The 15,370-nt window shown below is 34.9% G+C and overlaps 1 protein-coding gene across 1 annotated transcript in view; it reads left to right on the top strand.

The window, feature by feature from the left end:
• LOC149410634 (putative fatty acyl-CoA reductase CG5065) overlaps nt 1–14,270 on the top strand; it is a 53,208-nt gene extending 38,938 nt beyond the window's left edge. Inside the window, exons 6-14 of the mRNA XM_089648116.1 lie at nt 584–674; nt 1,531–1,676; nt 2,552–2,661; nt 4,314–4,397; nt 6,231–6,339; nt 6,692–6,869; nt 8,897–8,967; nt 10,867–11,124; nt 13,770–14,270. Coding sequence (XP_089504242.1) covers nt 584–674; nt 1,531–1,676; nt 2,552–2,661; nt 4,314–4,397; nt 6,231–6,339; nt 6,692–6,869; nt 8,897–8,967; nt 10,867–11,124; nt 13,770–13,896 — 1,174 coding nt within the window. The 3' untranslated portion in view covers nt 13,897–14,270. The remainder of the gene's footprint in view (nt 1–583; nt 675–1,530; nt 1,677–2,551; nt 2,662–4,313; nt 4,398–6,230; nt 6,340–6,691; nt 6,870–8,896; nt 8,968–10,866; nt 11,125–13,769) is intronic.
• The last annotated feature ends 1,100 nt before the right edge of the window (nt 14,271–15,370 follow it).

A 15,370-nucleotide genomic window follows, 5' to 3' on the forward strand; every position in this document is an offset into this window, starting at 1 on the left:
TCAAAAACTAAGAGATTTTTATGCGCCATTTTTATTTGTGTTTGATATCTTACATTATTAATGCAATTGATAATTTATAAAACTGAATTCTCTTGAAATGAGATCCCTGAAGTCTCCGTGTGGTTAAACCATGTATGATCGTGTGAGAAATATGGAGATCCGCAAAGACTGATGTAAGCGTAAAGAGTAAGATTAAGAATGGGACGCTTAGACGGTTTGTGCATGTAGAGCAAATGAACAAAGAAAGGAGTGTAAGGAGAACATATGACACTAATGTAAATGGTGACAGATCGGAGACGCCTGAGGAAGACATGACACAATCAAGTGAATCAGATACTTCAGTCGGGCCATGTCAAGAGTCAGAATAATAGAAGATTATGTATGAGACGATGTATGAATGTGAATGAGGCAAGGAGTGTGTGCCAAGACCGAGTTGTTTGTCCATCCTCTCATTCTACCCCTGCGGGGAAACGGCATGATGGTTAGGTTAGTTAATTCAATTGAAAAAGATCATTTAGAAGCATGGATCAATTTTCAAAATGAACCGAAAGGCAGATATGATTTTTTTTAAATTGATTTACAGATTTGATGATCCTCTGAGAGATGCTGTCCTGATGAACACCCGAGGGTCTCGTGAGATGATGCTACTGGCTCAAGAAATGAAAAAATTGGATGTAAGTAGTCACTTCTTTCCTACATCAAAAATGTTGGCACAGATGGTCCTAGTGGCTTATAAAGAATGAAACTGAACATATTATTATGGTTTGAATTTCAATAATTCTTTTCACACTCGTCACATTTTAATGTAAATCTCGTCACCTTCCAGTTTCAGCATAAAGTCATTATACTCGAGCTTCAGATCAACAAAGCTTGTGATATTCCTAATTTCATTTCAATTAACCTTGTTATAATCTATTTTCAATGTAATAATGCTCACCACATTGTAATTCCAGTTCAACTCATCAAAATTGACTAGTTTCATATTATATGATAACTCAATTAAACTTTGTCACATTCCAGTTTGAATTCAATACAGCTACTCATATCTCATATTATCAGTTCAGTTCAAAAAAACTTGTCTTACACTAGTTTCAGAGTAATGCTTGGCACATTCTAGTTTCATGACAACTAGATTTAATACAAACAAGCTTGTTAGGTTCTATAAAGCTCGTCATATTCTAATTGCATGCTTGTCACATTATGGTTTCACTTTAATAAAGCCACTCTCACACACAAGCTACACTCTTATGGTTTGGCCTATTTCGCGTTATCACTCGCCATACATACCCATTGGGAAAACTTGTATGTGAGACTAACATAAAGCTTATCATAATCCAGGTTCAGTTCAATCACGCTTATTATATTTATTCTAGATTCTGTTCTATCAAGCTTGACACATTCTAGTTTCACATCAATAAAGCTTGTCATATTCTAGTTTCACGTCAATAAAGCTTGTCATATTCTAGTTAGATTTCAACAAACCTTGTCATATTCTAGATTCATTGCTATCACATTGTAATGTTTTGTTAGGTTTTACTGCACGTATCCACGACTTACTGCAACACTGATAAGAACCCAGTGGAGGAGATGCTGTACCCGCCGCACGCTGACTGGAAGGACACCATCGACATCGCTGAAACCCTGGACGATCACATGCTGAGAATTCTGACAGCCAAGTCAGTCAAATACCGTTTTATTCACTTTATACAGGAACACCCCGAGTTGTGTTAGTTAGCATAGTTTTTAATATACATCAAATAATACTTTTTCAAGTATTTAAGGCCAAAATGTACCCATAGTGTACTGGCAGTACACTATGCGGATTTATTTAGAAGGATAATTAAATGAATTCTTTAGCAAGTGTGCACGATTTGTGCATACTAATCACGTGTACTTCCTACCATCGATTAGTGCGCGCATATTTTGAATGTATGCAAGGCCAAAACGCACCCGTAGTGTACTAACGATGTATGGTTTCAGAAGTAGAAATAAATTCTATGCATACTCTTCTAAAAGTATACATACACTCTTCATTCTTACACTATACTTTCAAAATATGATTAATGAGGCTGTATTAATCACTTTCTCACTCTTAACACAATTACAATATATAAATAAAATTAAAAACCAACCAATGAACCTATATTGTACTAAATATAAATAGATTCTTTTTTCATCACTTTAGCTAGATTGTATGTATAATCACTTCGACTGTAACAATGAATACAATGTAATGGTAATAAAGTTTATTTAGAAATTAACATATAAGATCTGTAACCCATCTAGAAAAATGAGTGCCGGAAAGTGTTCTCGATTAGTCTGCAATTTTTTTCCAAGACTGCAAAATGCGTTTATTTAGATTTAAATGTATATGCAATTAGTATGCATATCTGCGTTCTAACACGGTACGTTTTCAAAATACACAGCTATATTGTTGGGCTGATGGGAATGGGAAAAAAAAGGAGATGGGAAAATACAAGGTTAGCAAGTTACTATTATGGTTTCATGATAAATGAAAATTAATAAACATATTACTATATAATTATTTCAGATATATCGGAGGCCTACCCAACACTTACACCTTCAGCAAGAGTCTAGCGGAGCATGTGGTCAACGACCTGAGGGGATCGATATCAGCTGTCATCTTCAGGCCCTCTATTGGTGACTAAAATACTTAAAAAACAAATTACATCTCACTACGAAGTGATGCAAAATCATGTGTTTTTGGTTTGAAAATTTAATCACTTAGAAATATTTCAAATGGTTTAATTAAATCCTGCGAGTAGAACATATCTTCGCCTTTGAAATAATTGAAATAAATGAAAGTATCAGACCAATAAAACTGCCTCAAAGTTCAAAATCTCCTAATTATGGACCCATTTTCGGTTATAGTTTTATTGAATAATGTGACAATTAAGTTCTTTAGAAAATGATCGTAAAACATTTAAAAATATTTGTGCCTGAACGTCGCAAAATAAAATGAAGGCTATGTTTTTTTCTTGCATAAATCAAAACAGGAGTGTTATTGTTAGCGGCCCAATTCCAAATGTTACACACGTGGTGCATCACCTTAACTCGAAAACAGAAAATGTTCAGTAAATATATTTTATATTTTGCACGGTTCAACGACAAACAGAACATTACATAAATGCTATGAAAAGTAAAGACAAAAAATGTGCCTAAGCTGTCTTTTTCTGTTATTTCATTGTGTTATCTTTAGTCATTGTTCTGTTTAATCCAGTTAGTTCACCTACTAAAGATCTGAGGGAAAATAATATGGTAAAGCATATGCAGAAACCTTAGATAACAGAAAGTAGGGAGATGTGTCATGACCATTATTAGTGACTATGAAACTGAGCGTACTAAAGTGTCGCCGCCATCGTTCACCTATATCTAATACAACGGCGCCCCGCCTTTATTTCTACCTACTCATCAATTTGGGAGGCAGGTATGGGTAGGTACCGTCGCCCCAGGAACCATTCATTGGGTAACCAACACCTCTTCCATAGGTTACCCCAAGAGGTTTGCTATATTTGGTGTTTTAGCAGGGGTGCCATGAATCATGGGGTGAGGTTTGTCGAGGTCTTGGTGACCGATGTGTCTGGCCACAAGCTTCGTGGCAGGTGGAATCGGGAAAGGTCGGTTGAGGGAGACCTTTGACTTCTCCAGACAGACTATCTTGACCCAACGCCAAGTGGGAGGGATGGATTCATACATTACAAACTCCTGGAAGCATTGACCTTTCGCTCATACCTTTTTCCTTCCCAGAACTTCCTCTCCCGCCTTAACTTTAAAAGACCTTCCACACAATATCCTCAAAGATGACATAGACTCTGAACGAAATTATTTTCCTCGGGAACTCCTGTGTATGTCTGCTTTTCTCACAGAAGGCCTGGGAAAAAAAATCCCTCAGGGCCATGTCATCTTTGGGGATGCTGTGTGTTGCGTCCCACTGTGAAAAGGAAGGAGTGAAACTATGTCTTGAAGAGACCTGTGTTGTAGAAGGGAGGAAACACAGAGGCCGGAAAATCGTTCCACAGCCGAGCTGCTGAACCCAAGAATGAGATACGACAAATGTCAATTGTGTGCAAATATTGGCACGCGTTTGGCATGGAGTAGGTATTTTAAAAAAACAACTTTCATTGCACAGCCGCTACAATAGTCTGTGCAGTTTGATTGTAGGTCTGCAACAATCGGCACGCTTCCATTCCATATCTCAATTTCTATTATGTACAGGGGAAATCGACTTTTGTGGGATCATTAGGGATTCTATGTGAAGGGTTATCAAACATCAAATGTCAATCTTATTCCAGTTGTGTCATCTCTGAGTGAACCGGTGCCCGGGTGGATAGAGAACTTCAACGGACCTGTTGGACTACTAGTTGCAAGTGGAAAAGGTAAACAACAAAACTTATTTGATGTTTTTTTTATTTTTTTTAAATATTAATACCACACAAGAATCCCAACTGTCCCGAGCCGGTGGGATTATGACATCCCCAATTGGGGTATGTTGTGACTCCAAAGGAGTGGGGTAGAAAAAGGTTGGAAAGTACCTGGCTAGAAAAGCGACATTTTGTTTATGAATGGTGATTTCTCACCAGGGCAATACTGGGAGTATCTACTACTCTGGAATGTACACTAAATATGCAATATTTTATTTCATTCACTCCGGGTTTCGAACCTGCAAAATCTAAATCCGGAGCCAAGGATCTTAATCATATTGTCAGGTAGGTCGTCCTTTTTTTTATGGCTAGCCACTATCTACCGTGGACAGATAACTTCTATAATAAAACAACACACATAGGCTTAAAGCCTATATTTCCTCTTTTTCTTTTCATTTCTTTAAATTTCCTAACTATTTTTTCTTCTCATTCCCTTTGATACCAAAATTAGATTAAAATTCTGCTTTTTTGGAAAACTACACATAATTCTTCCTTCTAGTAACACACTTCCGGCGGGGAGGGTAGTTACAGTTACATTTATACATTTTACGCCGGTCCTACTTGAAAGGCTGTAAAGGCATTTCTGTCTGATAATTCTTTATGAATATTATATATGTACCAATCTTTTTGTGTGGAAGAATATTTAATCAAAAGGAAACCATACCAAACCTGTAGAATGGGTAATAAATTCTTGCACAAATTAAATGGCACAGGATATGCGGAAACCATTATTTTTTTGTAATGATTTGTGCGAAAGTGAAAACCAATTTTATATAATGTAATAAAATATGTACATTTTTTACGGTTCCGTGATAACTCATCAAAGTGACAATTCAACACCCATTAACAAAGTTAAAAGTCATCAAAAGTGATGAAACAAAAACTAGGATACATAGTTTTCTATGCAACCTATTTTTTGTTTTAACACTTTTCATAACTTTATGTCACTTTTTAAATGAGTGTTGAATTGTCATTTTGGTGAGTTATCAGGTCACCATTTTTTACACACTAAAATGGCCCAAAACTGACTTTAACTTCAGTTAATGGAGTTGTCTTACAAGGTAGACTTTAATTTCGGTCAGTACTTTTATTTATTTATTTTTAAAAAATCATTCAAATATATGTGTTATTTTCAAAGAGATAGCGGTTTAAAGCAAAAAGTGTTAATATTCGATGGTGTTTTATCAAATCAATTTTACATACAAGGTATACAGACTGCAGTTACTTTGGGGGGTGATTCTACATGATGGTGATGTAAAAAAGGGTTTTATGACAAATGAGAACAGTGACAAAACAGAACATTTTTGAAATATAAATCATGAAAAGTGATTAAAATTAAACTCGTGCCCCAGCAAGGAGAGGGTCCTGGGTTTATTACGTTTTTCATGATTTTATATCACTTTTCAGGAGTGTTCTTATTTGTACAGTTTTAAGTTACTTTTCAGTTAAAAAAATTTTTGAAAAATGATGTGTTTTTTTTTTCATCACTTTTTAAAGTGATCGGATTTGCCTGGTTACCTTCAGATAAATAGTGTTCTGATTTGTCTGGTTACCTTAAGATTAATAGTGTTCTGATTTGCCAGGTTACTTAAGTTAAATAAGTTTTTAAAAATTCCGACATTTTAATTCAGCTAAAAATATTTAATTATTCAAGAAAAAAAAGTTATTTCGAAGGTATTAATCTTTTATACTTGTACTATAATTTAGAATGATCTCCAGAAGTTACTGCACTTTATCCCCCCTCCTGACTTCCAGACACTATGTATAATAAACCATTTTTGTAAACAGGCATCATGCGGTCTGTGTATTCTGGGCCTGAAATCAAGGCGGACTATATGCCCGTGGATGTGGCCATCAAGGCCATGATCGTTGCCGCTTGGAAACATGGAACACAAAAGTAAGAACCGATTACTTTTGTTTGGGGATAAAATCTGCTACACGGTGTCTAGAAACTCGTAGCACAAATGGGAAATTGGTAAATCTACTTCACACAAAGAACTGAGCATTTCGATTTTTGACGGCAACTAAAGTGTTAAAAAAACTTTTAAAAAAGAAAAGCTGATATTAACCCCCCAGCGACCGATATTTTTCAAATTTGATCTAAAAAATTGTAACTAACTAAACGAAAACTCAAATCAAAAAATCAACTGAAAAAGCCGCCACTCTGTTTAAATGTGAATTTTGTAATATATTTAAAAGGAATATGGAACTTCATTCAGATGAGTTTATTAAATTTGTTGTTATTTCAGAACAACGTCGGCTGACCCAATCCCCGTGTATAACTGCTGCTCCAGCACACTGAAGGATGTTACCCTTCAGGAGATCATCGACATGGGCATGGTCCTTACCAAGGAGATCCCACTTAACTCCATCCTGTGGGTGCCTGGGGGAGGGGTCACCAGAAGCAGAATCAAGCACTTCATCAGGGTGAGTACACCATAATAAAGATACTCCTGACTACGACCGGCTCTCCAGCACAGAAATGTATTGAACTGGTTAAAGCTATCTATTAACCGAACATGTTTAAGCATAAAATAAAGTGTAAATGTCAAATTCACCAGGGTTACACACAGGGTTATTCACAGGGTTATACTTCAAAGAATTCAAAATCTGTTTTTTCATACATGGCGCCATTTTAATTTATTTAGGAAAAAGCACTTTTTGCAAGTTATGCTTTAAAATATGAAACTATGGGTTTTCAACAACAACAATCTTCCAATGCATACTTTAATTGCTAAAACGTAGTTTAATTAATGTAAGAATACAATAATATGTACCACTTTCACGGCGACATAGAAAACATTCTAATAACTCTGATGTTCTATTCAGTTGTATACAGTATCCACTGGCGATAGGTGGTGCTTTTTGCTCTGTTTTTCATTCGTAACATCAACTATGCATTCATTTTATTTGAATAATTTTGACTGCGCAATAAATATGGAGGAGAATTTTGAATTCAGTGGTAGTCAAGACGAGTTTATTTTCAAAGTGCAAAGTGACTTTTCCGATGTAACTTCGATAGATAGTAATATGTAATGATATTATAAGTTCAAGCAGTGAGAGTGATTTCATAGGACATATACGAAAAACGGGTGTTTTAGACGTCAGTAGCAGTTCAAGTATTTCAAACGTAGATAATCTACATGAGGAGGATTGTGTAGATATGACCAAAGAGGACGACCGAGGACACTAAAACGAAGGGGACACTAAAAACTTTGAGATTGGCTCACAAAAACAGGTCCACAAGTTCCTGCTTCAATTTCAGAACCCATTCAATTTTTAAATTGTTTGTTTTACTTGAGCTTGTCAATGAAATTGTTAAAGAATCCAATGTTTATGCCAGAACAAAATTGCAACCAAAAGAATTACCTTCAAATTCCATTTTGCACAATTAGTGTGATACTCAAATAGATGAATTTTGGGCATTCATTGGAGTCATTATGAATATAGGAACAATGCCTCTAGCAATATTGGACTACCAGACGCAACAGGCTATCACATGTTCACTGATAGATACTACACTAGCAGATGAACTATTGGAATTAAAATGTAATATAACAGGAACAATTATGACAAATAGAAAAGGGATACCAAATTAAATCAAAGGGCCAAAATTCACACCACGAAAAGTAAAAAATGCTCCTTACGTCAAAGGACAAAAGGGTCATAACAATGCTGAGAAACACAGAAAGCTTCGGAGTAGACAATCTACTTCCACTTCATTAGAGACCAGGCTCAATGGAAAACTCCATATTTTAGTAGATCAATTAGTGGGTGAGTACAAAAAGCCTCGGAGTAGACCATCCACTTCCGCTCCATCGGAGATCAGGCTCAATAGAAAATTCCAAATTTTGATAAAAGGTCCCAAGAGGGACTATGTGGTCTGCTCAAAAAGGGCAGTAAAAGATGGCAGACGGAGAACCAGTGAGTACTGTGAAACGTGTCCTAAAAAGCCACATATGCATTTGGGCGACTGCTTTCTAAAATACCACATGTTAAAAAATTATAAAGATTAGAAAATGCAAATTTTTCTTTTATGTATTAACAATCTTATAATAATAAATATATATTTCTCATCATCATAACTACATCTTTTTATTTACTGCCTTACCAAAAAATATATTTTACTAATTTTCTAAAAATATTGAAATTTTTTACACTCAACGGAGTAGCTAGTGTTATACCATATATAAAAAAAATTGAGTTAACCCATTAGTGCCCGCGAATACCATTTGAAATCCGAAATAGTGTTGTTGCTTTTGTCGTCGCCATCTTGAAACATATATTGGGAGGAATGTTATGATTGGTCCCACTAGCGTATCAGAGGTGTGTGAAGACATCAGTTTAACATTTTTAACAAGAGCAGTTCATTTTTGACGCTAGCACTGTTGTCTTGGAACCGAAAAATATATTCAACGCCTTTGCATTATCCAAGTATTTCCATCTTATTTCAGGTCATTGTGTTCCATCTAATGCCAGCGTTCTTCCTGGATCTCGTTCTGAAATTTTTCGGCCAAAAAATGATGTAAGTGTTATTTTTTTTTCAAATATTACATTATGTGCTTGTGATTCTTTTATAGTTGATTTTCTTTGAAGTTTCCACCAAGCGAGTAGTTTCTACAATCTTCGTGCAAAATTACGTCAAGAAGTATCAAAGTTCAACTTTATGGAGTGGGAAGAGGGGGTGGGGTTGTTTTTCTAAATCTCATGTACACAATTACCTTTCTCTTGTCTTGTAGGTCATGTGTGCAAAATTTCATCAATCTTAAATTAAAAATGTAGATTTTTATTAAAAACAATTCCACAGACACTCTTCTTTATACACGGTGTCCGGAAACTCGTAGTACAAGCGGGAAACTGGAGAATCTACACCACATGGGGAACCCAAAAAAACATAAAGTTTTTTGATTTGAGCATTTTCAAAAAAAAAAAAAAACCAAAAAAAAAATATTTTTTGGCTATTTTAGGGTTAAAGTTTTTTCTGGTGTTTAGGGTTGAATAACAGATATTTTAACCCTGCAGAGCAGAAATATTTTATGATTACACCGGGTTAAATGAAGGGTGATTTCAAAATAATGCTTCAAATCCGAGTTTCTTCATTTGTTTTACTTTCAAATAGTTTTAATTAGTTGGGTACTTTGATCTTCAGTAATAATTTATAAGAATTTGATTAAAAAAAAAAAAAAAAAAAATCAACTTCAAACTCGATTTACTCGATAACGAAAGCTAAAATAAAAAAAAAAATATACTACAAAATCGACTCCAAATGTGATGTAGATTCACCAGTTTCCCGCTTGTACTACGAGTTTCCGGACACCCTGTATACACACTAGCTCAAGTGTACCCGGCGTTTCTGGGGGTTATCCTTAGGACATAGACATACCATCGCGGATTTTTCTGTAGGTCTTTTTAAGATATACAATTCCGTTCTACATTAGTGCCCGAAAATATATTTATATGACTTGATTATAAAACATTGACTTTTCTCTACTTTCTGTAAATATAGGGTTTTCCAATAAGAGGTGTTATTTTGAATAGCCCGCTATTTCAGTAGATGTTACTTTTGAAGCTGTCATTTTTTGACATTTGACAACTAGAAACTACGCCATTAATAAAAATGGAACGATACACACTTCAACAACGCAATGAAATTATTAAAATTCTCTTGAGTTAATCAAATGCAAATCATCTTGAGTGATGAGGCCCATTTCCACCTCGGTGGCTTCGTCAACAAGCAAAATTGTCGCATCTGGGGCTCGGAAAACCCAAGAGTTATTGTTGAAAAGCCTCTCTATCCTCAACGTGTGACTGTTTGGTGCTGTTTATCGTCCGGCGGGGTGATTGGACCTTACTTTTTCGAAAATGAGGCTGGAGCAACAGTTACGAGATGATTAATGATTTTTTATGGCCGCAATTGGATGGTATTGATCTGGACAATATTTACTTTCAACAAGACGACGCTACGTGCCAGACAACAACGAAACCATTGATCTTTTACGGGAAAAGTTTCTTTGAATATCAAAATAACACCTCTTATTGGAAAACTCCATATAATAAGCATTAATTATATATGTAAACCTTCCGGAAAAAATCTCTAAATGTTAGTGAAAACATTTTCGTAGTTTAAGAGAACTAAGCGCGAAACAGACAGACGCAGATAGCGACTTTATTTTATACTATTTAGAGATATACTGTCCCCTCCTTGAATCTGCGTTTCGCGAATTTACGGGGAAACATAAACAACATTGGATTTAATGAAAAATTCAAAATTTTTTTGGTTCAACCGAAGTAAATTAAATAGTTTAAGACAATAAAACAAAAATCAATTGTTTGCAGATTCGACAGTATACATAGGGACCGTATAGATGATAGTAAGATCATGATATTTTCGAACCCCGATAAACATTTATCATTTAATTTCCAGGCTAGTAAAGCTCCAGCGCAGGATCTACATAGCCAACCTGGCCCTCCAGTACTATATCACCAACCAGTGGGTGTTCAAGAACGAGCGGTTGGTGGAATTGAGGCAGTCCATCAAAAGGTCGGATAAGGAGGCCTTCAGCTACGACTTTGAGGTCGAGGATGTATACGTATTCTTCAAGAACTGCCTGATCGGAGCCAGGAGATACCTGCTCAATGAGCCGGATGATACCATACCGGATGCCAAGGCTCATTTTAACAGGTATTTCAATTTTAACAAAATAAAATTGATAGTCCAATAAGATATTTTAAAAATTATCGCTTTTAGAAAGTTAGTACATATATACGGGTAATATCAGATTGGTATATTTTTAAAGATTAAGCAAACATACCTGACAGATTTTGACTCAGACTTGACTGAACTTATTCGGAGTAAATCAAAGATATTAGAAGAACGAGATGTGCTATGCGCAGTTCGTACTGAGTGGAATTGTTTTGCCGAGTGTCGCCGGTTTTGTTCACCAATACTACTGCACACCTTCGCTTACGCTAAGGCATCGCTAAGGTATCCGCACTAATACATAGAACAGATTTCTGTGCGTACACGTCCCGATACCGTTCAAAGTACCCTAATTAGTTAGTACTCCGGCTACGGTCCGGCGGCCAACATAGCATATCTCGTTCTTCTAATATCTTTGGAGTAAATATATTGATACCAATTTGGTCTGTGGTGACATTTAAAAACAAACATATGTCGCTGCAGAAAGAATACTAGATGATAGAACACCGACAATTATGTGTGGGGGCCCCAGTAGAAGCGACCCAGAGGTAGACCGAGGAAAGGATGGATGGGTTGTGTGGAAGAGGTTTGGAGCAGAACAGGAAGGTCTAAGAACTCTGATAGCTCTGTTGTAACCTCTCCCTCTTTCTCATAAACAAAGCCTGTAACAGAAAGAGTTCTTATAATGAACTCTCAACGATAGGACCATACAATAACCTTACTTAATTCTGTTTTTACGCAGAGGATACGTTCCACATAATACCGTGTCAAAAATAAAGCACATAATGTATGCACAGGAAAATGGGAGATTGGTTCTTATGTATCACTGTATTTTTACATTTTCATTGCGCAACTGATCGATGTTTGTCAAATCAACCACATTACTAACAAAGTCCACGATCTCCGTCTTAATACGATAGTAATACGCCCCTAATGCTGGGGGTCGGGCAGTTTAAAATCTGTCAGCCACTAATACTGGAGTACTTCAGCCCGCAAACGCAATACGCATACTCGTAATTACGAGTAATGTTTTCTACTAACCAGTTCTTATCCCTCCGTATATCTAATATGAGTAAGACGGTATGAGTTTTTATCGCGTTAAATAACTTATAATGCTAAATTTACATGTATGAAGAACATAATCATAATCATTAAAGATTAAAGCATGTTAAAGGGCGCCACGCCATTTCATAATGAGTTTCAGTAAACCATTAAAAATGTTAAAAATAAAACTATTTCAGCATCTTATTCTGTAGTCGTGTCTTGTAAGTCTGAGAATCAGTATTATAGAATGTCGATTGATTGTAGAGCAGTCCGGGGTACGATGTTTCAATGTGTTACAAGTTATCCTCTTTTGCTGATCATAATTTGTTCAAAAGCATAAACGTACTTAGAATCGGCATTTATCAGGAACCTTTCAACTGTCAAAAAAAAAAATGGCACTGAATGTCCATTTGAAGACTTCATCCTGTGTGAATTTCTGCGAAACAACTGGGCCTTACTAATATTAAAATTTGTTAAATCAAAATTGTACTGAACTCTACAACAAAATTAAAACTCTATTTTAACATTTAAATCTCACATAAAAAGCTGAATACAAAACACAGGGAGATCAGAAATAGATAATATACTGACACTAAATACAGACTGATACTGAAACCACTCAAGTGAACAAAAAAACACCATGTACATAATATGTTCATAATTATATCAGAAAAAACACTATTTAATATATTTAGAAACTAGCTGTACCCGACCACGCATTGCTGTGGCTCCGTATGTCTGTGCAGATAGAGAACAATAGCGCATTTTGCTTTCACGTCCAACAGATGGCGCTGTTTTTCAAAAATAGCATATTTTCCTGTATATAATATGTACAGGTATATAAAAACACATGAGCATTTGTATGCAACATTGTGTCAAAATTTCAAAGCAGTTGGCGAAGAACTTTCAGAGATTTAAGATTTTGAACAAACGAACATTTATATAAATATTGTTGCTTGTGTGGCAGGTAACGCCGTCTTTTTGAAAGTTGTCCAGATCAATACCATCCAATTCCGGCCATAAAAAATCATTAATCATCTCTCGATAGCGCAATCCATTCACCGTAACTGTTGCTCCAGCCTCATTTTCGAAAAAGTCAGGTCCAATGACTCCGCCGGACCATAAACCGCACCAAACAGTCACACGTTGAGGATAGAGAGGCTTTTCAACAATAACTCTTGCGACAATTTTGCTTGTTGACGAAGCCACCGAGGTGGAAATGGGCCTCAAGATGATTTGCATTTGATTCACTCAAGTGAATTTTAATAATTTCAATGCATTGTTGAAGCGTGTATCGTTCCATTTTTATTAATGGCGTAGTTTCTATTTGTCAAATGTCAAAAAATGACAGCTTCAAAAGTAACATCTACCGAAATAGCGGGCTATTCAAAATCTTATTGGAAAACCCTATACTAAATTTTAATCATAAGTAAATGAAATCCTCAGCATGGGAGATCCCAGTGAGGATATCATTATATCTCTTTGTTACAAAAAAAAAGATAATAAAAAATAATTATTATTACTGTATGTATTATAATTGCAACTACCTTTGAAAATGCAAATGCAATCTATTATTCTTTCAGGATGTTAGTTCTGGACAATGTCTTGAAGATGCTGTTTTGGGGTCTGATATTCTACTGGGTCTTCAACAGTCAACTGACAGAAAATGTCTTCCGAGGGAGCCTCAATTACTTCCAAGTGGCAGCTTAGTTTTATTCTACTAGGTATACGAGTAATTAAAATTTTCGCAATACTGAATCATAAAAAAAAAAATTTTACGTAAAATAAACTCATAAAATAAATTCCCACAATGTTTTATTTTTTTAAGCATTGAGAATTTCTCCAGTTTTTACTGTTTATTACAGTTCCATTTCAAAACAAAACAAAACATTAAAGAAAAAGAACATGCAAACCTAACCTAACCTATTATTTTGATGTTTTAACAAGTTACCCTAAATATGTTTCAAGTTTGATTTAAAAACTGTAACATAGTGAAAGTTGTTTTATTTATTCTGTAAGTTTCGTTCTTTTGTTCTTGAGTTGTGTTTCAGCGAAATAAATAAATGATTTGCCAGGAAAAATTATCGCTTTTTTTGTAAAACAGAATTAATTTTTATTGTTCCTTTTATCCATTTCTATCCCACAATAAAATAACAAACTATTCAACTATCACTTCTAGAAATTTTTAAAAACAAGACCACAGAAAAAAGAAGAAAACTAGAAGTGTTTTTCGTACAAATTTGAAACGTAACAGATGTTCCATTTAGCCCAATAGCCTCATTTACACTCGTCTGACATCGTAGATTTCTATCACAATTGAATTTCGTAAATACAGTTCTGTATTGGAAATTTAAGGCGAAGCTTAGTGATAAATCACTTTTTTCGATTGATCTTTGTAACAAATTGGTTTACATTATGAATACCAAAAAATATGCTTTAGATAAATTGAAGCTTTCTCTATTGTTTCCTTCGAGTAGAATTCAAATAAAAATTTTAATTATTCAATATAAAACATAAATGTTATCTAAAAAATGTGTTTTTTCAAAAGAAACTTTTTTGCTTTCTTATAAAATTGTTTACAAAATAATTAAAATCCACTTTCGCGCTTGAAATTGAGCATTTCTATACTCCGTTTGCCAATCGATTTTAGTGCCCTTTACTTGCATTCGGGACGATATAAGGCATACCAAGAATATACACATTTTTGGCTTGTAGCTTCCTCTTAAGGCGATGCACTATGATCAATAATAAGCCTTACGTAGATGGCGATAAGGTTTAAATTCCCGCTAACACCATCCTCCTGTTTTGATTTATGCAAGAACAAAAACATGGCCAAAAAATGCCTTTTATTTTATTTTGTGGATGTTCACACAAAAATAATTAATTTTTTTTCAATCATTTTATAAATAACTTAATTTGCCAAATTACACAATAAAATCATAACCGAAAATGGGTTCGTAAGTAAGAGATTTTGAACTTTAAAGCAGTTTTTATAGGACTTATACATTATTTTTTTCTGGGCTTATAAAAAGACTTATCTAAAAAATACTCGATTATTTCAAAGGGCAAGATGTATTCTACTCGCAGTATTTAATTAAAGCATCTGAAACATTTCTAAGCGACCAAATTTTCAAACCAAAAACATATGATTTTGCATTACTACGTATGGCATCGCCTTAAGACT

This window comes from Hesperophylax consimilis, chromosome 27 (genome assembly GCF_061612785.1).
Source record: "Hesperophylax consimilis isolate HC1 chromosome 27, BYU_Hcon_1.0, whole genome shotgun sequence".
NCBI lineage: Eukaryota > Metazoa > Arthropoda > Insecta > Trichoptera > Limnephilidae > Hesperophylax > Hesperophylax consimilis.